The sequence below is a fragment of the Urtica dioica genome, chromosome 5 (assembly GCF_054948205.1).
Source record: "Urtica dioica subsp. dioica isolate 48M chromosome 5, U.dioica_male_clone48M_v1_H2, whole genome shotgun sequence".
Lineage (NCBI taxonomy): Eukaryota > Viridiplantae > Streptophyta > Magnoliopsida > Rosales > Urticaceae > Urtica > Urtica dioica.
The window spans coordinates 41,217,540-41,241,149 of NC_142760.1; the positions used below are offsets into that span (position 1 = coordinate 41,217,540).

General features: G+C 34.7%; 5 protein-coding genes across 5 annotated transcripts; 3 read left to right on the plus strand and 2 right to left on the minus strand.

Annotated features, from left to right (window-relative positions):
• The first annotated feature begins 3,271 nt into the window (after window positions 1–3,271).
• On the plus strand, window positions 3,272–6,312 carry SYP61 (syntaxin of plants 61). Its single transcript, XM_089615095.1, has 8 exons — window positions 3,272–3,415; window positions 3,807–3,881; window positions 4,082–4,195; window positions 4,715–4,828; window positions 4,907–5,103; window positions 5,367–5,457; window positions 5,779–5,844; window positions 5,970–6,312. The coding sequence occupies exons 2-8, from the start codon at window positions 3,828–3,830 to the stop codon at window positions 6,078–6,080; spliced, it is 747 nt and encodes a 248-aa protein (XP_089471221.1). The 5' UTR covers window positions 3,272–3,415; window positions 3,807–3,827; the 3' UTR covers window positions 6,081–6,312.
• Window positions 6,313–6,786: 474 nt separating this feature from the next.
• On the minus strand, window positions 6,787–9,449 carry LOC149398576 (RNI-like superfamily protein). Its single transcript, XM_089615094.1, has 6 exons — window positions 9,128–9,449; window positions 8,913–9,040; window positions 8,465–8,634; window positions 8,280–8,357; window positions 7,539–7,683; window positions 6,787–7,411 (listed from the first exon to the last, which is right to left on the minus strand). Exons 1-6 carry the CDS (start codon window positions 9,228–9,230, stop codon window positions 6,980–6,982), a joined length of 1,056 nt encoding a protein of 351 aa, XP_089471220.1. The 5' UTR covers window positions 9,231–9,449; the 3' UTR covers window positions 6,787–6,979.
• A 165-nt stretch (window positions 9,450–9,614) lies between these two features.
• Window positions 9,615–14,207, plus strand: AUG4 (HAUS augmin-like complex subunit). Its single transcript, XM_089614103.1, has 13 exons — window positions 9,615–9,850; window positions 10,136–10,183; window positions 10,293–10,418; window positions 11,366–11,662; window positions 11,758–11,857; window positions 12,024–12,069; window positions 12,424–12,517; window positions 12,627–12,698; window positions 12,837–12,895; window positions 12,993–13,061; window positions 13,175–13,226; window positions 13,699–13,776; window positions 13,869–14,207. Exons 1-13 carry the CDS (start codon window positions 9,719–9,721, stop codon window positions 13,944–13,946), a joined length of 1,251 nt encoding a protein of 416 aa, XP_089470229.1. The 5' UTR covers window positions 9,615–9,718; the 3' UTR covers window positions 13,947–14,207.
• A 741-nt stretch (window positions 14,208–14,948) lies between these two features.
• LOC149398578 (Translation initiation factor SUI1 family protein) lies at window positions 14,949–16,687 on the plus strand. Its single transcript, XM_089614105.1, has 2 exons — window positions 14,949–15,083; window positions 16,049–16,687. Exon 2 carries the CDS (start codon window positions 16,067–16,069, stop codon window positions 16,403–16,405), a length of 339 nt encoding a protein of 112 aa, XP_089470231.1. The 5' UTR covers window positions 14,949–15,083; window positions 16,049–16,066; the 3' UTR covers window positions 16,406–16,687.
• Window positions 16,688–18,448: 1,761 nt separating this feature from the next.
• Window positions 18,449–22,708, minus strand: LOC149398579 (calcium-dependent protein kinase 2-like). The gene is made up of 8 exons (XM_089614102.1): window positions 21,546–22,708; window positions 20,501–20,644; window positions 20,211–20,363; window positions 19,935–20,047; window positions 19,675–19,842; window positions 19,465–19,592; window positions 18,881–18,980; window positions 18,449–18,795 (listed from the first exon to the last, which is right to left on the minus strand). The coding sequence occupies exons 1-8, from the start codon at window positions 22,249–22,251 to the stop codon at window positions 18,718–18,720; spliced, it is 1,590 nt and encodes a 529-aa protein (XP_089470228.1). The 5' UTR covers window positions 22,252–22,708; the 3' UTR covers window positions 18,449–18,717.
• Window positions 22,709–23,610: the final 902 nt, after the last annotated feature.

Consider the following 23,610-nt stretch of genomic DNA (forward strand, 5'->3'; position numbering starts at 1 on the left):
TTGTAGGCCTCTTAAATAGAGAAATATCAAATATAGATCTCTTAATTGCAAAATATTCAAGAATTAACTTTTGACCCAAACAAATGGACAAAAATACCATTTCCAGACTTTTGAACCAATTTTACAATGAAATTTTAAAAAAAAAATTAAGATGAGTTACGATGAAAGATGGCTAAGGAGTTAAGATATGTTATGATAAGATACGATGAATTATGATAAAATTTGCTTTGAAGAGCCTTTTTGACCTTTTTACGTCAAAAGTTCATTCCTGGATATTTTGCAATTAGGAGGTCCACTCTTAATATTTTCTGTACTTAAGAGGTCTATGTTATGAAATTTCTCAATTGGAACGTTATTATTTCCAACATAGATTTTTCCCATTTGCTTACAGTAAAGCTATGATATTGCTAATTCAGAGCATGTAAAGAAATACATGTGTATATATTCCAAGGTTTTAAATGCCGTTATCTATTTCGAGCCTCCCATGATTTTGAATATTTGTGAATATCCGTGTATATATTCAAAGCTTCATGATTTTGAAGGCCGAGACCGTGGTTAGGTGAGTTATGAAAATTGCCCTGTCCGTGCCCTTTGCTCGAATTTCCACATTTTTTTTTACGTATGATGAGGACTTTTTACTCATCTATGAGCAAAATTGTTGATTTTTTGACAAATTTGCATGAAAAAACGATGGCGAAACAATATACATGCCTTTTGATGACCGAAAGTGTCTCGAAAACAAATTTTTCTTGGAGTATTCAAAAAATTTCGTCGATATTTTGAATCTTGATGTTTACAAACAACATTTTCTTGACATCTTTCTTTTTCTCGATTATCTTTATCTTCTCTATTTTATTTTCACAGATTCCAACTATTTGTTGTATAAAATATGGAGCATTGATCATCATCAGTGCACTGATGCGTTGATGATAATTCTCATGATTTTTTATTTGGTAAAATACAAAAACCACTAGAGCTCGAGGAAAATGACTTTTGAAAGGTTTATTCATCTACATAATTAATTTTTCAACTTTGCTTTTGTTTTTTTTTTCTTTCTTCTAATTACCCATGACTATTTGTATATTGAAGTTCGCGATTTTAGATTAGTAACTCAATAAGAAGAAGAAAGGTTTGAAGAAGGTGGGGTCTTGAATGTACCTTATGTTGCTTAATTTCTCTGCATGTTTGAAAAGTATAGTTACACAACAATGGTGGGGTCTGAAAATAAACGATAAGAATAAAGTAATAGAGAAATATGGTGGAGTCAAGAAAGGAAAAGATAAATATGATGGGGTCTAAATAATATTTACATGTTGATGCTTAATTTCTTTGTAGGTTTGAAGAGTGTAAGTATGGTGGGGTCAATCGATTGTTTATAGGGGAAATTACAACAATAACGATTTTTAGATGGAACCTTACGAAAATAGCGGATTTTTTTTAAGTCTTACGAAACTAGCGAATTTGCTATATTTAGGACGAAAAAACCATGTTAATAATATACAAAAACCGATAGATAATGACTTATATTTGCATACTGTGTATTGATATATTTGCATTTATATATTTGTATATATTGATAAACAATAACACGTACTGTATATATCACTGTATATTTCCTCATTCTTACACCAGAGACCGATCCAAAGCCCACTCACGAATCCGAGCTCTCTTGTCTCGCTTATCGGCGAGTTTGTTCGCCGCCGTGACCGTCGCCAACGACCGATGCAAAGTCCGCTCACGAATCCGAATTCGACGGCGAGTTTGTTCGCCGCTGTGAGACTGTTGTCGATGACCGATCCAAAGCCCGCTCACGAATCTGAGCTCGCTATTGCCTCGCTCGTCGTCATCGTCGCCGTGCAGAGGCCGTTCTCGACCTCGAGCTCCGTCGCAGAGGCTGTTTTCCGTGGATTGGATCGCTGACGCTGCAACAAATAATCCGACTATGCCGACTGGAAAATGGCTTGGATCAGCTAATTAAAATCAGGAGACAAAGGCGAATTCTTAAGTGTGTGTATATATGTTTTTATGTAAGAAACATTTCAAAAATAAAATGGGACTTCGGGGATAAGAAAAATCAGTTTGAAAAAATCTTGACACTTATCTGAGAAATTGTTAATTTTTCATTGTGGTTAATTTCATTTAATATACATTAACATAATTGTAATTTTAAAAGGACATTTTCGTCCGTTTAATAATAATATGTTGGGTCAAACGAGGTCAACCTTGGTAACAAACTTAATGAGGAAAAGATCAAACATTCAAAGAAAGCACTAAGTCAAAATTAATATTTTAGATTAAACCCATTAATAAGCGAGAGGCTCGTACAAGTTAATTCAGGCTAAAATAATAGATCCTTTTATATAGTTTTTTTGTATCACAAAACTCTTGTACATAACTAATGTGGGACTTTTTCTTTTCTCAATTGGCAAACTTGTTAAACTCTTTTATCTTTTTTATTCTGATTTTCTTTCTTTACTTCTAATGTTTTTTTTTTATTATTAGTAGATTTGCTAAGTTACGTGTAACAGTATATATATATATATATATATATATATATATATATAATATATATATATATATATATATATATATATAATTCCCATACATAATGTATATATATAGCTTATTAGTTTTAATTGTATTAACATTTAAAACAAAATATACTTATTGACATATTTAAGTTTTATTAAAAACGAAACTATTATTAATTTTAATTTTTCAGCTGAATATGAATTTCTAATAACTTCTACAAAATTTATTGCATTTTAATATATATATTATATATATAATTTTAAAAATTTATTTATTGTTTAAATATCTCGTTGAATACTTTTTTTTAATACGGTATATACCGCGAAAAGCAATTTACCAAGCGGCACGAGATACCTCAAACGTTCATCAAATATCGCGTAATACCCTGATACGAACGAGATACCCTCAAAATCAAAAGTGTGATACGATCGCGAGATGTGAAATTTCAATCATTGATTCAAAGTGAAAGTGTTAGGTTATAATTGCATTGATTAAATGAATATACCTGTAATTAAAGTTCAAAAATCAGTACTAGGTGTATTTTCTTTGAAATAGTGCATGTTTTGGATCGAGAATCACAAGTATTAATATGATGAGCCAGTGAGGTATTCCAGGAGTATTCTCAACAATATTTTACGAGGTATTTCAGAAATAGTTTAAAGGCGAGATATATAGGGAATTAGTTATGGAGTTTCCCCAACCAAAAGACCCAATGGTTATCTGAGAACCCGCTTCGTAGATCCGAAGGCCCAAATAACGCTTTACGTGTCAGTCCTCTCTCTCTCTCTCTCTCTCTCTTCTTCTTCTTCTTCTTCTTCTTCATCGTAGTCGCGGATCAGGTTGGCGGAGATTCTCTCATTATCTAAACCCCAATTCCTTTCAGGTACGGTCTTCTCAGAATCTGAATTTTGTTGGATTCAATTCATCATCTTGATTTTCCGTTTATTTGTCTCGATCTGTAGGAAATGACATTGCTTTTAAGTTACAATATAATATTTTTTCGGTGCCGATCTGCGATTACAGGTCTTTAAATTTTCGAATTCGGATCTGGTTCTAATCTAGTTTTAATTCTTTGCTAAATTTCGAAATTTATTGTAATTGAGTGCTAATCGATCAATCTGCAACTTATTCTTCTTGTTACAATACGATCTCTTCCAAATTTAGCTGATTTTTTTTTTTTTTTTTTTTATCATTCACTGAAATTAATTATCTTGTATTCAGTTTTAGATTTAAAGAGGATCACATCGATTCTTTTTTTGCATTCCATTTGATAGATTGGTACTCAAGTCTGAAGAATGCCTTCAGCTCAAGACCCTTTTTACGTTGTGAAAGAGGAGATTCAAGACTCTGTAAGTGATTCATTTAGTCTTGTATTTCAAACCTTTCAGATTATTATGTCTTACTCATTGAATACATTTAGCATGGCCGAGTTGAAATCAAACCAATTGGGATAGTCTTACAATATAGCAAATTCAAATAAAGCAAAACCATTCCTGAGAACTGGGTTGATGTGTTTATGTTTTTTTCTTTTTTTTCTTTTTTGTTACAGATCGATAAATTGCAATCTTCGTTTCATCAGTGGGAACGAATTCCGGCTGATTCCGGAGAGCAAGTGCGTTTCGGGAGAGAGCTGCTTGTTACTTGCGATAGCATCGAGTGGCAGGTACATCATCCATTAGCGTTGTAACATTTACGTTTATTACTTACCCATCAACAAATCGCTAAGATCTTAGCATGGGAGTACATTTAATCATAAGTGATTATTTAAGGGTAAATTTTAGATAAATTAGTAATATGTATGTCAGCCGGTAAATCAAATTTATCATTCGGGAAGGAAAATAGGAGGGAAGCTCAGGCTTTTTGGGAGAGTCCCGGGTCTCTGGTCTCTCGAATACCCGTATTTATCTGTAATTTTTATTGTTTTATGAAAGAATATGGAAGGTTCTTATCAAATAATTAGTGATATGTCAATTAGGAAGGAAAATCAAAGGGAAGCTGGCTTTTTGGGAGAGTTCCGGATCGCTTAAATACCTATATTTATCTTGTAATTCTTATTGTTTTATCGAAGAATATGGTTCTTATCAAATGGTATCAGAGCCCTTTGTAATGCCATGGATGTACCAAAACCTAGGAAGGCCAATTTATGTGCAATCTCTGAAAGTTTTGCTTTCTTGATAGGAAGGTGGATGAATTGGACAAGACGATTTCCGTTGCAGCTAGAGATCCGGCTCTATATGGGATCGATGAGACTGAGCTTGAAAAGCGGAGGAGATGGACATCCAATGCGCAAACTCAGGTATTGTTCGTGGGCATTATCGGATACTTCAAATGTTCTTCGGGTCTCTAAAACGTGTCTGCATTGTGTTTTCGCTAGGTGGGCTCAGTAAAGAAGGCGCTTAGAAGAGGAAAGGATTCAAATGGCGGGGTCGGAACCAGCTCGGCAAATGCGAATCGGAGGGAACTAATGAGGCTTCCGAACACGCATGAGACGAATAGATCCAACAATCCTTACTCTGCCCATGACGATGATTTCATATCATCGGAATCCGATAGACAATTGCTTATCATAAAGTGAGGTTTTTTTTATTTTTATCTTTCTCGGACCGAGGCCGGCGTTTTTGTTAGGACCTAGGAGTTTGAGGGCATTAACCTAATTAGTATAGTAGATAATTAGTAGAAAAGTCCTTTGCAAGGAAGTAATTCATATTTGGGAGAGCACGGACCTGTTGAATGTCCGATATCACTCATTGTATATCTGTTCGTTCTTGTTCTAATAAACCCTAAAAATCTCGGTGTGTATCAGTTTTTTGATTCGGTGATTTTTGTATTTCCAGACAACAAGACGAGGAGTTGGATGCGCTAAGTGAAAGTGTGCAGAGGATCGGAGGCGTTGGGCTTACAATACACGAAGAACTTCTTGCACAGGTTAAAACTTTGTATAAATTCACCGTTTATGTCCTCAATAGCTCCACAAGAATTATATAAACTGTGCACTCGCTTTCTGAGCTGTTTTTCTTGGTGATTTGAATAGACTAGTTTCTTTATATTTTGATCAAGGAACCTAACTCATATTATTTGTGGAAAATATGATAAATGAAGTTTAAAGGATAGTCTTGTCGGATTTTTTTTTTATCCTTATGTATAGAATAAGGCATCATCAATTATTCTAACACAACTCCTGAACCTGTAACTAATTATTATGATATTTCTGCCTCATTTTGTACTAAAGTCTTAGTTCCGTTACAGGATAGAATCATAGATGAGCTGGGAACGGAAATGGACAGCACAACGAATCGTCTCGACTTTGTTCAGGTCAGTCTTAGCATTAAGAGCCAAGTCTCTTTTTTTTTTTTTTTTTTTTTTTTTTTTAAATAGATTATTTGTTGCCAGCCATAAGGGGGGTGAAACTGAAAAGAGCCCTTCCGATTTTTTTGCAGAAAAAAGTGGCCATGGTGATGAAGAAAGCGAGTGCGAAGGGACAGATTATGATGATATTGTTTTTGTTGGCCCTTTTCATCATTCTTTTTGTGTTGGTCTTTCTTACCTAGGTTTCGGTATACAAAAACAAGCCCCGGCTGTGAAATTATAAAAGAAGAAGGCTCTTCTTTCTTGCGACAACGACAACTGCCGATTATATTCAATTATCGACCAAGATTTTACGATCTTGCTTGGAGGGTCTTGATCATTTATTAGGGCTCATTAGAATGCGTTTTTCTGTTTTAGATATTTAGATTGAACTTTATAAAGTCTCAAATATAATGTAAAACTGATTCTTTCTTTCTTTCTTTTTTTTTCTTTTTTTTTTGTATGCCCTTTGTTTTTAAGACGCCTATAAAAAAAATGAAAGGAAAAATGTTTGGCTGAATCATGAACTCCGAATGATGCAAATCAAAGTATTGTGTTACATTGTCTCAAAGTAAAGATGGGACAAACTGTTAACCGGTAAGTTCGTAACTTGATCAATATATAATATAAGCTTTTGATTAATAGAATATATGATCTATAAATTATAAAATATCAAGGGCGTTAATATTGTAATTTAAATCCTTGATAAATGCTAACGAAAATAAAGCCTCCAACATGTACAAATCGTAGAGGTACCACATGATACACCGAGTTCAAATCTTTAAAGCAAAATTTGGCCATTCACCCGGTTAATGCAATAAAAAAAAAAACACAAAACACAAAACAAAACAAAATAGATAAATTATCAACTAAAACATTTAAAATTGCTATATAACCAACGTTTCATAAATATTAGGTAAATAAACATAAAGATGACATAACCTAATAAAAGAAAGTGGTTATTTACCTAAAGTATACGTTTGTATATATGAAAATGACAATTTACTTAAAATTTAAATTAAAATTTACGAAACGTCGACTATTTAACAATGTCAAACTGTAAAAAAAAAAAAAAAAAAAAAAAAAAAAAAAAAAGGTTGTGCTAATTAAGATTATACAAGAACGCTTTTGAGGCCATCGAAAGAGCCTTTGATCTCTCATCCATCATAACCCGTTCCCTCTCCGCACGGCGTTGATGTTGCCTCGCGTTTTTGGCCCGTTTCGGGGCCAGCCTCGTGTCCCTCTCCACAAACGCAAGCCTAAACTTCTCGGCCACCGACAACTCTTCTGAACCCGACACTTGGCCCCGACTCGGCTCACAAGCTTTCGGCTCACAAGCTTTCGGCACCGACCCGCGAAAAGCCCAAGTCGCCGGGTCGATATTCTCGACCATCGGATCGTCTAACGTAATACCCAGCAGCGCTTCTCTAGGAACTTTAGAGCCTCCGAAACCAAAGGGCCGTGTTTTTGGATTCACCACAATGCGGCGACACTCGACGGCGTAGCTCTCAAGAGTGTCCTCGTCAATGCTCGGCTGGAAAAAAAAAAAAAAAAGGAATATAAAAAAAGTAATTAGGAACCATAAGCCAATCGTCGGAAACCAGCATTTAATCATTTTAAAAAGTCTAATCTTTAGCTAACTGGCAATTTAGTATAGTTACCCAAACGAGCCACCGCAAGGATTCGGCGCCATGAACGATCTCCGCAGCATCCAGATCTTCCCATGAATCGCCCTCCGTATCGATCAGCCTCGGTTTGAATATCGCCAAGCTATTTCGTGCGGTGTAATCGCTCGATGCACATCCTCTGCAACATTATTAGCTTTTGGTTCATATCTGTTATTAGGCAACTATTTACCAAAGCACACCATAACATCAATTGAAATGTTTTAACCTCCTAAACTCATCTGAGCATACCGTATTTCTCAACTATTTTTTTCCCCGAATCCTTGACTAAATACGAAAAAAAAAGAAGCTAATGGGTAGAACGTACAAGACGGCACATTTTTAATAAGAATTCAGTTATGGATTTAAAAAATACAACCCTTGGCTCTCCTAACAGCTTCTGATTATTCTATATTAACCCCTTAACTACCGACTAATTGTTACAGTTGGGTGTTTTAGCTAAATAGCCATTGTTTGTCTAAAACTAGTAAAACACCAAATTTCACAAAAAATGTTCAAGTATCAGGTGTCAAATGAATTTTTTGTTTGCTAAAAACTTAAAACTTCGGTTATTTAGTTTCAAACGGATATTATTTGTAAATTTTTTCTACCCTCACCCCTAAAATTTTATCAAATTCAGACGTAAACCCAAATTCTGCAACGAAAAAATAGAAATTCATCAAAGATATGAGAGCTGCAAAATACACCAATACGAAAGATCAAGAATCGAAAACCTACCCACACCGAACGGTCTCCAATAGACGACACTGCCGAACTAGTTCAGAAACACCGACCGTGGAAATTCCTCTACACCAACTGCATAAACATATATCCCGAACTCAAACATAAGTACTAATAATACATAACCGATTATTCAGTTTTCTCAAACGTTTTAAAAGGGAACGGAATTTTACGCCACAGACCTTATATCCACTGCTCGAAGAGACTTGCAAAGTTCAGCCACTTTGACCATGCCAACATCCGAAACGTCTGAATCGGAGACATCGAGAATTTCCCACGAGGGATCGGCCAGAGCGACGATAACCTCGTCGTTCAGCAGATTTCTCCGCCGAGCAATCGCCGCAATTGAAATCTGACGTTGAGCCAAAATCCGCACCCGAATCAACGGAATCAAAATTATGCGTTTTTGTTTGATCTCAAAATTTTGCCATTAAGACCCCCTGAGTTTTTCTATGAATAAAAAATTCGAGGCATTCCATAGGTCATAAATTCTTGTTTCTCGAATGCTATATACTCTGAATTTTCAGCTGAATAATTCTCTCTCTCTCTCTCTCCCAATTAATATAAGCTGTAAATTACTTCAAACAAACTCTAACATAATACACTAAACGCATATTCAGAGTCAAAAACCTTGATATCAGGAGGAAGATTTTGAGCAAGCTCAGCCAAATCAGCAAGCAAATCCTCCAAATGCTTACCCACAAACCCCAGGCACAAACTCTGTAAACTCGCTGGCTTTCTCTTCCCCGTAAATTTCCCTACCAATCAGCAAAAAAAAAAAAAAAACTTAAATACATGTATATATAAACAAATACATCGATATATATTTTCAGAGATAGACGTACTGGGAAATTGAGGAAGTGAGATCGCAGTAGCGACGGGCTTGGGATTGAGATCAAGACTTGTTAGTGGACTGATTATGGATGACAAAGCTTTTCCCTTTTCCATGAAAATCGAAGATCGTTTCGGAGATCGGAGCCAAATTTTCTCGATACAGAAATGGCTCGCCGAGTTATTTATATCTGTACAAAAAAAAAAAAAAAAAAAAAATTGGTCAATTTTATCTTATAACTACGAAAATACCCCAAGATAAGCTTTTCTTCCCCTAAGCTTAATAAAAAATTTCTGTAATGATATGATTTTTTTTTTTCTGTAATTAAATGGTACAAGATCAATTAAGTGGTAAGAATTCGAATTATATAATCTATCCTTTTTGACGCTAATGCATTTTTTATTTTTTAAAAAGCGCTTTAAAAAATGAAATCTGTAAAACGGAAGGGTAATTCGGTAAATCATCAACTTCAGTAGTTTGAAAACTTGAAAGCTACGGCGGCGAGAGAGAGTAGCATAACAAAAAAAAAAAAAAAACTTACTCGCTGACTCGCCGATTCGACTCGGTCACTCCAACTCGGAAGCTCCAAGCGAGATCGGCGAAAATGGGGAAAGCTCTGCAACAAGCGCAGAACCTTCCGTCGGATGTAACTCAATTGATCGAGCAATTGGAACGCCATTGTTTGGCTCCAGATGGTTCTCTCGTCTCCAAATCCGCTTATCTCGATCTCCAGTTGGTACGCTTTCTCAATCCGCCTCTTTAATTTAGCTTCCGAGGAAATGAGTGCTCGAATCGATGAAGAGATAATGAGATACCCTAAGTTTCAAATTTATCAGATTGAGTGTTCAAATTGTGTAAGAGAACAATGAAATAGAACTTTCAGATGTAATCGAAATCCATTTGATATCTCTTCTTGTATGGTTCCCGAGAAAATGCGTGCTCAAAATGAGTTACAAGAAAAGAACCAAAAAAAAAAATAAAAAATTATATATTCACATCGTTGGCCATTTTGTTGTTGCAGGCGAGAGAGGAAATGTCGAGAGAGAGGCTGCGATACTTGGAAGCCATGGTGATTGTTCTTCTTGTTCTTACTTGGCTTGATCAAAAGTTGGAATGGCAAAAGGAAAAAAAAGCAAACTGGTCAGTTTTAGGTTTTAATGATTTAGGGTTCGGTGTAGGCGATTTACAGCGAGGCAATGGCAATGGTTGAAGAGTATCAGCAAGCGATTTCAATGGCCAACATTGGAGGGATTCGAGATGTACAGGCTTCCAATGTTCAACTTGGATTATTGAATTCCCCACAGGTTGGTTTCGAAGAGCTTTCAAATTTCATTTTCAATAAAGCATTTGCTGTAATGATTTTTTTTTAGCTGTTGATTGTATATATAGTTCCAGGATTCAAATTTCATCACTTTTGCAGTTTTGTAGTAACGGAAAGGCTACACTTTTATGTTCTTTTTTTATTTCGATGGGTTGGTCGAAAGAGCTTTTGAATTTCATATTGAATTGATCAATAGTTCTTTATAATGTATTAATTTTACTCAGTTTTTGCAGCTCTAAAATTCCTTTAGAAGTCGAGTTGATAACGAAAAAAAAGCTACACAATTTTGTTCTTTTTATCGATTGACTTAGCTAAGCAATGACATCAATTTTAATAGGATAGACAAAAAAAAAGTTATATGCTGAGAATGAAAGGATAACAAAACTGAACGATGCATTGAAGATGATGGGAAGGCTATGAAGTTAGTTGGGTTATATCTTTATTATGTATGTATATATAATATATACTCAAATTTCATCGTTTTTGCAGTTTTGTATTAACAAAAAGGCTTTAACATTTGTTTTTTTTTTTTTTTTTTATCGATGGACTGGTTCAAAGAGCTTTAGAATTCCATATTGAATTGATCAATAGTTCTAAATAATGCATTTACTTCATCCTTGTCCCAGGCGTAAATTTTACTCTGGTTTTGCAGCTCCGTACTCCCTTTAGAAGTAGAGATGATGACAAAAAAAAAAGCTACAATTTTTTGTTCCTTTTATCGCTTGATTGGACTTAGCAAAGCAATAACATCAATTTTAATAGGATAGGCAGAAAAAAAAAAAAAAAAAATAAAAATAAAAAAAAAAAAATAAAATAAAATAAAATAAAATAAAATAAAATTATACGCCGAGAATGACGGGAAGGTTATAAAGTTAGATGGGCTATATCTTTAATTAATATGTATATGTATATATATATATATATATATAGGTATACGAGACGTTGGAGCACCGGATGGTGGTTGCTGAAGCGGCTCAAAGGTTGAGGCTTCCACTTATTTCGAAAGACGGTGAGATTCGCGAGGACGAAATCGAGAAATGCACTATAATGTCTCGAAGCTCGGTGGATAGTAGTACTACCACAACAAGCACTAGCGCTGCGATGAGCCTGAGCTCTATCGGCGGTTCCGACTCGGAGCCCGGAGTCGGTGGTGTCCCGAGTCGCTTCCTCGGAGTTACGCCGGCTTATCTGTGGCAAACTCAACTCCACCATAAACCCTTGTCCATGGTATTAACATACTACGAGCTCTTGGGGGTTTTTTTTTTTTTTTTTTTTTGTTCTTTTGGTAGTCTCGCTTTTTTGACTGTGGTCGCTTTTATCAGGATATGACAGAGTACCAGATGTGTCTTTCCCGGGAGACCGAGGTTCGTTTGAAAGCCAAATGTGATAGTTTGGCTGATGCGTTTATAATGGATGACATAGGTGAGTCTCTTTTTCTTTTCTTTTTTGTCTTTGTATTTATACCCATCATGAATAAGGTATCTTCACTCTGTTAAGCTACTTCCTGGAGTGTGATTCACTTAGAATAATATATATAATTTGAATTGAATAAATAAATATATACCTAATTTAGCGTTTATGATTCCAGACTCCTCATCCGGCCATCAAAATTCTAGTACTCGAATTCCCGAAAGGTATGGTGTCATGTGGCATTTTAGTTTATTTGACCATAACCGTTTTCTCTTATCGTATGGCTATTTTGACAAATACAAAATTGTATATGTTACACGATAAGAACAATGGGAAAAAACAGACTAACAATTCTATTACTTTTCTTTTCAAATCGAGGAAGTAATGTCAGTTGAAATTTAGAAAAATAGGGAAAGACGATTCTCGGCCAAAGCCATGAAGTGATTAGAGAGAAAGATATTTCCAACTTCCAAGTGTTAAAGATGAATGATATACTCTCTTTGAGTTAATTTCGTCGTATATACTGAAATGTTGAGTGTAGTAACCTATTTGTAATAGAATAATTTTAATTTCAACAGAGTAAAGTTCATCATTGAAGAGATTGAAAGGGAAGAATCTGCTTTACGAGAGGACCTGTACTCCGCAGATAGAAAGTTTGCAGAGTATTATTACGTATGTGAAGTTTATAAATTCATGTCCTTTTTTATCATCATATTGTTTTGTTTGACCTGATTGGATTTGAACTGTTTTAAGCCATGTATTTTTTTATAAAATAAATCAGGTCTTGGAGCAGATATTGGGTGTACTTATTAAACTCGTAAAAGATTTGAAGTTGCAACACCAACACAAATATGTAAGACTCTCTTCAGTCTTAGAAGTTCTTTGCTAGTATAAATAGTTTTTTTCGGTCTTTCTTTTAGTACACTTTTTATGATCTTGATTTATCTCTGTACGAAAATCTGAGGACTTTTTATGTCAAAATCATATATAGGATGATCTTCAAAAAACATGGCTCTGCAAAAGGTGTGAGACAATGAGTGCAAAATTGAGGTCTGTCACTCCAATCCATTTCTGTAAAAAAAAAAAAAAAAAAAAAAAAAAAAAGGTCGCATAAATGATTAATTTTTACTTCTTCGCGTGATCTCAGGGTTCTGGAAAATGTTCTTCTTCTTGAAACTTACACGAAGGAGTCCGTACCAGCATTACATAAAATAAGGTAATTAATTTTATTCATGCCTTACCGAGAGTGAGTATGTTTTTTTTTTTTTTTTTTTTTTTTTTTCTCATTCAAAGATTAATCATTATCGATTGTATTAACTCCTCTACCAGGAAGTATCTCGTTGAGGCTACTGAGGAAGCTTCTATTGCATACAACAAAGCGGTACGAACATTGAGCTTTGTCTTTGGACAACGGACTTATAACTATTGTTTTGGATTAACTCTTTCATTTTCAATAACGGAGTTTTTACACATTTTAAATTTCTACGTGCATGGGAACTTAATATGGGCCGAAGAAAATTCCAGATAACAATGTCTTATTTTTTTTTCACTTGTTAATGGATCTTTAGTATAAATAGTCTTATGAAGTATTCCATGAATGGCATTTGGGTCTCCAAACCAATTTTTCCGAGCAAAAACAGTCCTCAAACTATTTGCAGTCTTTTAATTAGACTCTGCTTAGCTTCACCAAAACATATTGTTTCTTTTTGGTTTCGTGCTCAGGGTTTTATTCTTTATTTTTTATCACTTTTTTTATCGGTTTATTCCATTATCTCCTTTTTTTTTTTGCTGTTTTCTTATTTTTTTTTTGGTTGGTTTCATACTATTATTCTATGATTAAATTTCTCTACCAGGTTACACGTCTGCGTGAGTACCAAGGCGTCGATCCTCACTTTGACTCGATCGCGAAACAATATCGGGAAATTGTCAAGGTATTTTCATACCTCGAAAAAACAAAGAAAAAAAGGGTTTAAAAAAAAGCAACTCAAGTAACAATTTTTTTTTTTTTTTTTAATAATTTCAGGACTTGGAAACAATGCAATGGACAATCCACCAAGTTGAGATGGATTTGAAACACTTGCCCGATCACTCCGGTGCTTAGAAAATTACACCTCGTAAGCAATTTTTTTTTTGTTATTTATTTAGATTTTGAGTGTTTTCTCTCGGTGGTGGTTGTAATTTTTCCTAGTGAATGGGGTCTTGAAATTGGATGTTGTGGTAAATAGTTTATAAATGATGTTCTTCTAACTCTAGTGAGAGAGAAATTTTCTCTAATTATATGTTTACCGATCTACGGACAACTATATCAACTTCTTTGAAAATATTTGACAACTTAATTAAATATGCACTATATTGTGGATTTTCTTTGAAGATTGATTATTGATTCATCTGACAAAACATGCTATAAGCCTCTAACTCATCATTTTCGTTTTTCTTTTTTTCTTGGATCACAAGATTTCACAAAATGGAGGGATATTTTCACATTTTAAACTAACAATAGCCTCTTTGACTTCGTTTATTTATTCTTCATGCCTTAATGTCTATCTTATTGCAAGGAATAATGTGATACATCAATTCTCCTGATAAATCTATTTCAAGCGGTGATGGAAATTGCCGGGACCTTCTGACCGGACCTGTGGGACCCACAGTCAAAGATGCCCAAATTTTTTTTTTTTTTTTTCAATAAAAAGATGCCCAATTTCCAGCCTATAATTTCTCAATTCCCTTAAGCCAACTTGTTTTTATTTAATTTTATTTAACAACACGTCTTTAGAACAAGAAAAAAAAAACATATAACAAACAAAAACTTAATTGGACTTTATTAATTTATTTAGCTCGTTATCCATTACTTTCTGGATTCTTCCTGTAATAGTGGGTCCCACATAAAAACATTCCCAGTATTTTGGCGTCCATTGTACGCGGTCCTCATTACCGTGAATAAATATATTACTTTCCCGGGTGATTAGCACAATCCACGTCATCACGCTCTCAACTGTTAACGACTACTGACCAATAAGCTCATCCTCACCGTCCACGTGTCACGAACCCACGATCGGACTCTCGATTCGACTTTCTTAACTCAACCGTGGTTAAAGAAATATGTGGACAACCGCCTCTTTTCGTTATAAATAGGTCCACCAATTCCCAAAAACAACTCAATTCATTTCATCAACGAGCTTCGATTCAGTTTCAACTTGTTTCTTCGTCTCCAAGTCTCCTCTTCCTTCCTTTTTCTCAGGTAATTCATCATTTTGCGTATATATATTCACTAAGATTGCATGTGTTCTTGTTTTGGCTAATAAATTACAAGAATAATGAAGCTTTTTGTTGTTTTTCCTATTCCGTGATTGAAAGCTCGTTGCTTTGATAGGTTTCAAAGGACTCGGAACTGAAACAAATAGATTAAAGTAACAAATTTATGAGTGATCAAAAGTTAGAGATTTGTTAAATAGTCAATTGTTTAGAAATTTTAAATAAATAGTCATGATGTCGGATTGTTTTGAACGTTTTTAGCATTATGCTCTTAGAACTTGATGATTTATTTATAATTATTAATTTATTTTTAGCTTTAGTAATAAAATTTCGTAATTATTTATTTAAAATTTATCAAAAATTAGATATATGCTAAAATTTGAGTATTGATATGATTCTATATCTAGAAAGTCCTTAACAAAGACTCTTTTGAGATTTTTTTTGAAATTCTTTTATAAGAAAATCATCACGAAATCTAATTGGGGTTTGGATTCTAAACGTTGAAGTCCAGATCTTTAGGAGGATTTTTTCTGCAACTTTTCGATCAATATATTTACGTTTATATAGATTTTTTTAGTGTCTTTTTTTTTCTGCCTTTAAACAACCAAAGGTTTTTATGCTATTTATTAATATATAATTTTAAAGAAACTATTTTAAAAAATGAAGTCAAATTATTCAAATATTAAAAAAATAACACAAGTTTAATCTATTTTCTCAATTACGAGATAATTCGACTAGAATTTTTAATATAAGAGATTTGAAGTAGTTACATACCAAACTCTACCTAATTTTTCACCTGTATGTACCTCTTTTTTTAGTTTATAGTATCAAATTTTGATTAGTATTTTTTTTTTATTCACAAAATCAAAATCAAACACTGGATTTTATGAATCACTAAATTACCTTATTCTTGTTTTTTATTTATTGATCATCCAATTTGTTTTATTTCAGTACTTAAGTTCAAGGTACATGGTTGATATCGAGGTCCAAATCCCATCAGCGTTCGACCCATTCGCGGAGGCAAAAGACAGCGATGCCCCCGGGGCCAAGGAGTACGTCCACGTTAGAGTCCAGCAGCGGAACGGAAAGAAGTGTCTCACGACCGTGCAAGGGCTAAAAAAGGAATTTAGCTACGAGAAGATCCTAAAAGACCTCAAAAAGGACTTTTGCTGCAACGGCAACGTGGTCCACGATAAAGAGCTCGGAAAGATCATTCAGCTTCAGGGCGATCAGAGGAAGAACGTCTCTCAGTTCTTGGTCAAAGCCGGTCTCGTCAACAAGGACCGGGTTAAGATCCATGGTTTTTGAATTTTTGATCCCTCCAAAAAAAAAAAGATATATCAATTTGTTATGTTTTAGTTACTTGTGTAATAAGTAAGGAAGACACTCCTTGAAGGAAGAAAGTGTTTTGTGTGATGTGATGTAATAATGGGCTCTTGTTCCTCTGCAATAAAGTTGACTACTTTGTTTGTGTTATTTTTTTTCTTCACTTATTTCCTTCAACTTGGAGAGAAGGTTTAAAAATAGTGATGTGTGGTAACAATGAAGTTGACTACTTATTTCCTTTAACTAAGAGACATGGTTTTTGAATTTTTTATCCCTCCAAAAAAAAAATATCAATTTGTTATGTTTTAGTTACTTGTGTAAGAAGTAAGGAAAACACTCCTTGAAGAAAGAAAAGTGTTTTGTGTGATGTGATGTAATAATGGGCTCTCGTTCTGCTGCAATAAAGTTGACTACTTTGTTTGTGTTATTTTTTTCTTTTATTTATTGCCTTGAAGATTGCCTTCAACTTGGAGATGGGGGTTTAAAAATGGTGAAAACCGGCGAAAAGTTGATGATTTAAAAATCTTCTTTTTGGAACGACTCGATAGCGTTTGCTTGTTATATACGAGCTCACAAGAGAGTAAAAAAAAATGACAAAAAATAAAGACCCGGAAAGAAAAGAAAAAGTCACGTGACGCTTGGGAAAATTCGTGACAAGATTGACTCCTGGTTTTATATTTATGGATAAAGCAATGATAAAATAAAAATTAAGCTCTCTTTCTTTGGAAAGAATGCAAGGAATGGTAATTTCACTTTTATTAAATCGGAATTTCATTTTTTAACGGAAGGAAGACTTCTCGCCATTAAGGAAATCAAATTCCGGCTTAATGAAACTGGAGCATTCATTACGATTTATTACGGCACTATTCACGAAATAAGAAATAAAAATATAAAAAAATAGATCGTATTATCCTAAGAAGAAAAATACAAAAATTAAAAAAAATTCGATGAATAGTACCAAAGGGGTACTGGAATTTCCACTTCTATGAACAATCATAATGAAATTTTCGATTTTGTGAACAGTCAAAAGATGAAGAATTTTCAGTTTGTTCCATTCCAATGGCTGAAGGTGATGAGCAATAGTCAAAGTATTCGATCCATTAAATTTCATACATCATTTCTCTAGGATTTGGGTTTTCTTGACATACTATTTTGTTGCACATCATTTGAATTTCTCTGAAGTCATTCTTTCATAGCTAAAAGAAGAAGATAACCACTTTGTTGCCCTTAAAATTTGGATGATATCGGAAAGATAGGGAAATTTTCGCCATGAAGTTTTATCGAGGGAAAATAAGATGTTGAGGTCCAGAGTAAACCGATTCTGAAATTTAGTTCTAAATCAATGAGGTTAAGTTGTTCATGGTTGTGTTGCTTCATGATAATAGTTAAAGGGTCCAGTGATTATCTAGTTATATGAAACGTTTGAAATTTTGAAATAACCAACGTTTCGTTAATTTTTTGTAAATAGCCACGTAAATCTATTTACGCTATCAAAATAGTAAAAAACGCAGAGTAAATTTCTAATAAATATGATTATTTACAAAATATTTACAATAGTTTTTGCTATTTACGAAAAATTTACAAAACGTTGGTTAAAACGCAAACGCTGATATTTATGTGGCTTATATCGCTAAATTTTTGTTAATTTAAAGACCACTAGGTTATGTTTCTGTATCCAAAATCAATTGTACAAAAGTGACACCATGTTCTTCTTTTAAATTTCTTATCTTAAAGATAAATAGTCAATTCGAAATAAAACTATCAAATTTATAAATAGCTGAAACTGGCCTAAAATTTATAAAATAACTAAATAACAAAAATTTACAAGTACTTGATAGTTGATAAATGTCAGTGATTTTTATTATCAAGAGTAGTTCGCACATTGTTTATTTTACTAATAAAAAATTTAAAACCTTCGCTATTTTGTTAATTATATACTTTCAAATGGCTGTTTTGTATATTTTCTTCTAAAATATCATGAAGAGTTGATGCAATGGTTAGGAGGAACTAGGTAACTAAATTCCATAAAGAAAATGGATTTACTTTCTTTTTTTATTCATTTCCCAGGCGACCAAAGCACTCGGTAAACTAAGAATTACAATACACCCTGATCTTCAAGTAATTCCTTCTTTCAAAGATAAATAAATTGTTGAAATTGAAAAGGATTCTCTATGCACAGAAACTCAATAATTCAAAATCCAAACCGAAGAAATTACATCACATTCTCTTCTTTCAAAACAAATATCGCCCAGAAAATAACTTACTTTTTTTTTTCTCGTTTGTTCGTCTTTTGTCTAGAAGAGCTTTCCTGGCTGTTGCGTTGACCCACTTTTCATCATCGCACAAAATTCCGAGTAGTTGATTCTACCGTCCTGTTGAAATCCGATACAAAGCGTGAGCTTAAATGAGCGATAAAATAAAATTAAAAATTAAAAATTAGATTGATTGGACTCTTACGTTATCCGTGTCGACTTCCGATATTATGTCCTTGATCGTATCGTCATCGCCCATGCTGTACTCCTTCATCGCTGATTCAAGCTCGTCTCGGGTGATAAATCTGTAAATCATCGCCACGAGTAAAAATGAACTTATGTGAGCTATTTCTCACGAGTTTCTGTTCATTTTCAAAACTAGTCACAAATCTCGGACGAATTTTTATTTTTTTTTAATACCGTGAAAAAATTTCTGAGCTAATTATTCAATGGTACTTTCCATGAATTTTTCAAGAAGGCTAATCATATTATTAGACTCGAAAGCCTGGAAAATGTAAGGGAAAAACATACAAAGAAATTCTTTTAGCATTTTTCCTGTATTGTATATAGTATACCTAAAACATGGGTGTCTTTTTTCTAAAAATAAAAATAAAAAACAAAAACCTATGGAATATTGATAATCAAAGATGATAGTCTATGGAATCTACACAGTAAAGAATTTTGATTTTCGCAAGACTCTATCTCACTGTTTTCATTATCCATTGGTGTTCCGAGTTCGAAATGAAGGCTATAATAGGTATAAGAAAAACATAAAAAAGAAAAGCCTACCCGCTGCTATCCTTGTCGAAAAACTGAAAAGCCTTGTAAAGATGTTCGTCTCTCTCGAGCCGGTGTCTGTGCATAGTGGCCGTGATAAACTCAATGTAGTCGATCGTTCCATTCCCATCCACATCCGCCTGAGAAGAAGAAAAAAAAAATTGATTATAAAAAAATTAATAATAAACACGCCGATAATTGTTCAATGAAGAAATATCATACAGCTTCCATGAGTTGCCTAACTTCGGCCTCGGTGAGCTTCGAGCCGAGCCGAGCCAGCCCCGATTTGAGCTCCTCGTAGGTGATCGTGCCACTCTTATCGGTATCCATGTTCGTAAACATTGCCTTCAGGCCCTGAATTTCTTCTTCCGAGAGATTCTCAGCGATAACCTGCGATTAAATATATCACGAGGGTCAATTTCTCTCGCTCTCTCGAAGCTTTGGGGTCATAAAAGTGTTCCGCGTTCTCTTTTATCACATACCTTTAAGGCGAGTTTCTTCAGCTTGTTCATGGCTCTGAATTGCTTCATCCTAGAAAGGACCGCGCTATCGATCGGCTTGTCCGGCGCTCCGCCTTCTTTAATCCACGGATGCTCTAAAAAAAAGTAAAATAAATTCAAACACAAATAATATATGTGGCGGATGTCTCCGAACGGTGTTTTGTCTTCATTCACATCCCAACAAGATCAAGATGAAAACTTTGTGAAAAAGGGAACAGTCCAATGACATGATTGAGGTTTTTTTTTTTTTTTTGGTACCTAGGACTTCGGCGGGAGTGATTCGCTTTTTCGGGTCCTGTGTCAGCATTTTCCGGACGAGGTCTTTGGCGCTCGCTGATATCGACGGCCACGGCTTGCTGTCAAAATCGATCTCTCCTTCCAATATGGCGTCGAAAATCCCCTTCTCCGTTTCTGTATTTCCCGAATAAAGAAACCATTATTCCCAATAAAAAAAATGAGGTCTATTAAAGCCCACGTGATGACATTTCCGTTCTCTATTTAGTATTCCTAACTTAATCAGCCGAGCAAAGAAATGAGGTCTAAGTTACCGGCCCAAAATGGAGGAACACCGCTGAGTAAAATATATAACATAATTCCGGCGCTCCAAATATCTATTTCCTTTCCGTATCTGCGCTTCAGAACTTCTGGAGCAACGTAATAAGCGCTCCCCACGATATCTTTGTACACCTTTCCTGGTAAGAAAAAGATCAATGCAAGAAAGTTTGAGCTATTAAGCCGACCGTATCATTATAGAGTAGTGTACAAGTCCTTGCTAGAAATAAAGAGGAACAGAATACGATCAATAGCCGAATTCTGATGTCAAAACCCGGAAAAAAGCACAAGACTTTTCCACTATAGAAAACGTTGCTAAAAGCTTAAATTAGGAGCCGCATTGTTTTACCGGGATTCAAAAAGTAAAACAAAGCTCGCCGCAAAATTCGCACATCACTAGCCGATCTTAATTATTATCAACCTTTCAATGATAAAAACTTCTAGTTAACCCTATATCTCTCATCCCCTAAATGATGCTCACACAAGTTCTCAACCAAGTTTAGAATCAATACTATGTGTACAGCTACCAAAGCAAAGATATACCTAATTCCGATTTCAAAACCCATAAAAAAACACAAGACTTTTCCAATGAGTATACTTTAATACAGCTTTCCTCTTCAATCATACAAAATGTAGCTAAAAACTTGAAAAGTTGGGCTGGATTATTGGCACGGGATTCAAATGTAACATAAAGCTCGCAGCAAAAATCATCGGTCAATTATTGAAATTCCAAGCATAATACCCTAGTATTTCAAGCCAGCCCTATTTCTCTCACCCCCTAGATAACGCTCATGCAAGTTCTCAAACAAATTCAGAATCACAACTATATGTATAACTATCAAAGCAAAGAGCTTTAAACAAACCTAAGTAGTATTTCTATTCGTAACCCAACCCATCAATCATTGAATTACCAAGCATAAGACCCTAGTATTTCTAGTCAACCCTTTTCCTCTCACCCCTAAACAATACCCACACAGCTTCTCAACCAAATTAAGAATCTATCAAAGCAAGGAGCTTTAGCCAGAGAAGCGAATCGGGTACCTTCTTCGATGAACACGGACAACCCGAAATCGGTGGCCTTCAAGAGGGCATTCTCGTCCTTGCTCGAGAGCAAGAAATTCTCGGGCTTCAAGTCCCTGTGCATGACCCCCATGAAGTGGCAAATGTGGACGACCCTCACGATGGCGCGGCCGATCGAAGCCGCGGCTCGCTCGCTGTAATGCCCTTTGGCGATGATCCGGTCAAAGAGCTCTCCACCGGCGCACAATTCCATGACCAAGTGGACCGACTGCTTGTCCTCATAAGTGCCTTTGAACTCGACAATGTTGGGCTGACCGCTCAGGTGCTGCATTATCTGAATCTCCCTCTTGATGTCCTCTCTGTCGTTCTTGCTCACGAGCTTCCTCTTCGAGACCGACTTGCAAGCGAATTGCCTTCCCGTGGTGATTTCGGTGCACAGGTACGTGATGCCGAATTGGCCTCTGCCCAACTCTCTCCCGATCGAGTAGTACTGCTTGACGTCGTCGAAGGGCTTGCCCAGGATGGTCTCGGTCCTCTGGGCGTGGTTTGGGCTCTGGTGGGCTCTCTGGGGACTTTTGTCGAACGCTTGGTGGGCGTGTTGAGCCGGTTGGGGCTTAGGCACGTTGTGGTGGTGAGTCACTGGCTCATTGGGTGACTTGGGGTAGTTTGTGCCGACATTGTTGTACTGTGGAGGTATATCTCTGCTTGTGCTTCCACAACAACCCATGTTTGGTTAGTTTTCTTGTGTAAAGATTGAGTCTTCAGTGTGAGATCGAGAGAAAGTGAGGATCTTTGGATCCAAAAGTGGATTTTGGTGAGAGGGTTTTGAGGTTTGAGCTCATACAGAGAAACCCAGATGGAGAATTTGAAGGAACAATCAAAGAGAATAAAAAAAATAAAAATCAAGTGGTTAAAGAAAGAAGCAAACTTTGGTTTGTGTTTCTGAAAGTCCTGTGATGAGTGAATAGAAGATAGACAACAACAGGAACAAAAAAACAAACAAACAAAAAATTATAATTGGAGAGCGTGTTCAAGTGGATTTGTGAACTGTGTGTGAGAAGAAAAATCTGTGAGCAGACGAGTATAAGAAAAGCTCGGTCAACGCTCTTGAGTCTTGAATCAAGTGGGAAATTGGGATTAGAAGGAAAGAAGAAGGAGAGAGAGGAAATCCATGTCTCATTTATTATTTTTTATTTATTTGTTTTTATTTTATGTTTCCATCTAAATTTCAGTTTGAGCCAGCTGACACTGCTGAGAAAAAACAAAGTTGTCCGAGAGTCCCCTTTTTTTTCTTTTTCTTTTTTTGGAAAAATGATATATATATATATATATATATATATATATCACCTATCATCTGTTTAAGTTAAATGTTGTGTTTAACTTTTGATATTAAAAAAGTCTTAATGATAAAATTATATCATAACATAAATACTTGTACTTGAAATATTCTTTTTATTGATTTTTCATAAATGTTGACTATAATATTTATAAGCGAACTCATTTTATCCTTATTTATTCGCGTCATATGAGCAAAACTAACAATCTCTTAAATTTGAAATATCATGAAAAACACAAACAGATAAAATGATAAAAATCGACATTGGAAAAATTATCAAAATCATTGATTCAAGCGTGAAATTCATGAATCAGAGTAGCAATTTGAGAGTTATGAGCTATATTATTCTATTTTTATTTTACTCAATTTCAAAATTGAAGATTGGGGAAAAAATTTATCAATTTTTTAAATAAATTACATATGGAAATATAAAGCGCGAATATATACGGGTAAAATAGAGTTTCATCTATATATCAAAGTCAGCATTAATGAAAAATAAAAAAAGAAAGATTTAAAGTACAATTATATATTTTAGGGTGTAATTTGATCATTTTAATTAAACATATGATAAAAACTCGACATTTTTTAAAATCAAATCGAGTCAACTGTGGATAGGAATCTGAGTGTAGATAGATGGAAGGAAGGAAGCTATTTTGATGCTTTATGTTACCATGATCTTTCATTAATGCTAAGAAATAATAGAAAAATTAAAAGTCTCTTGACTTTGGAGAGATCTATCATGTGAATAGT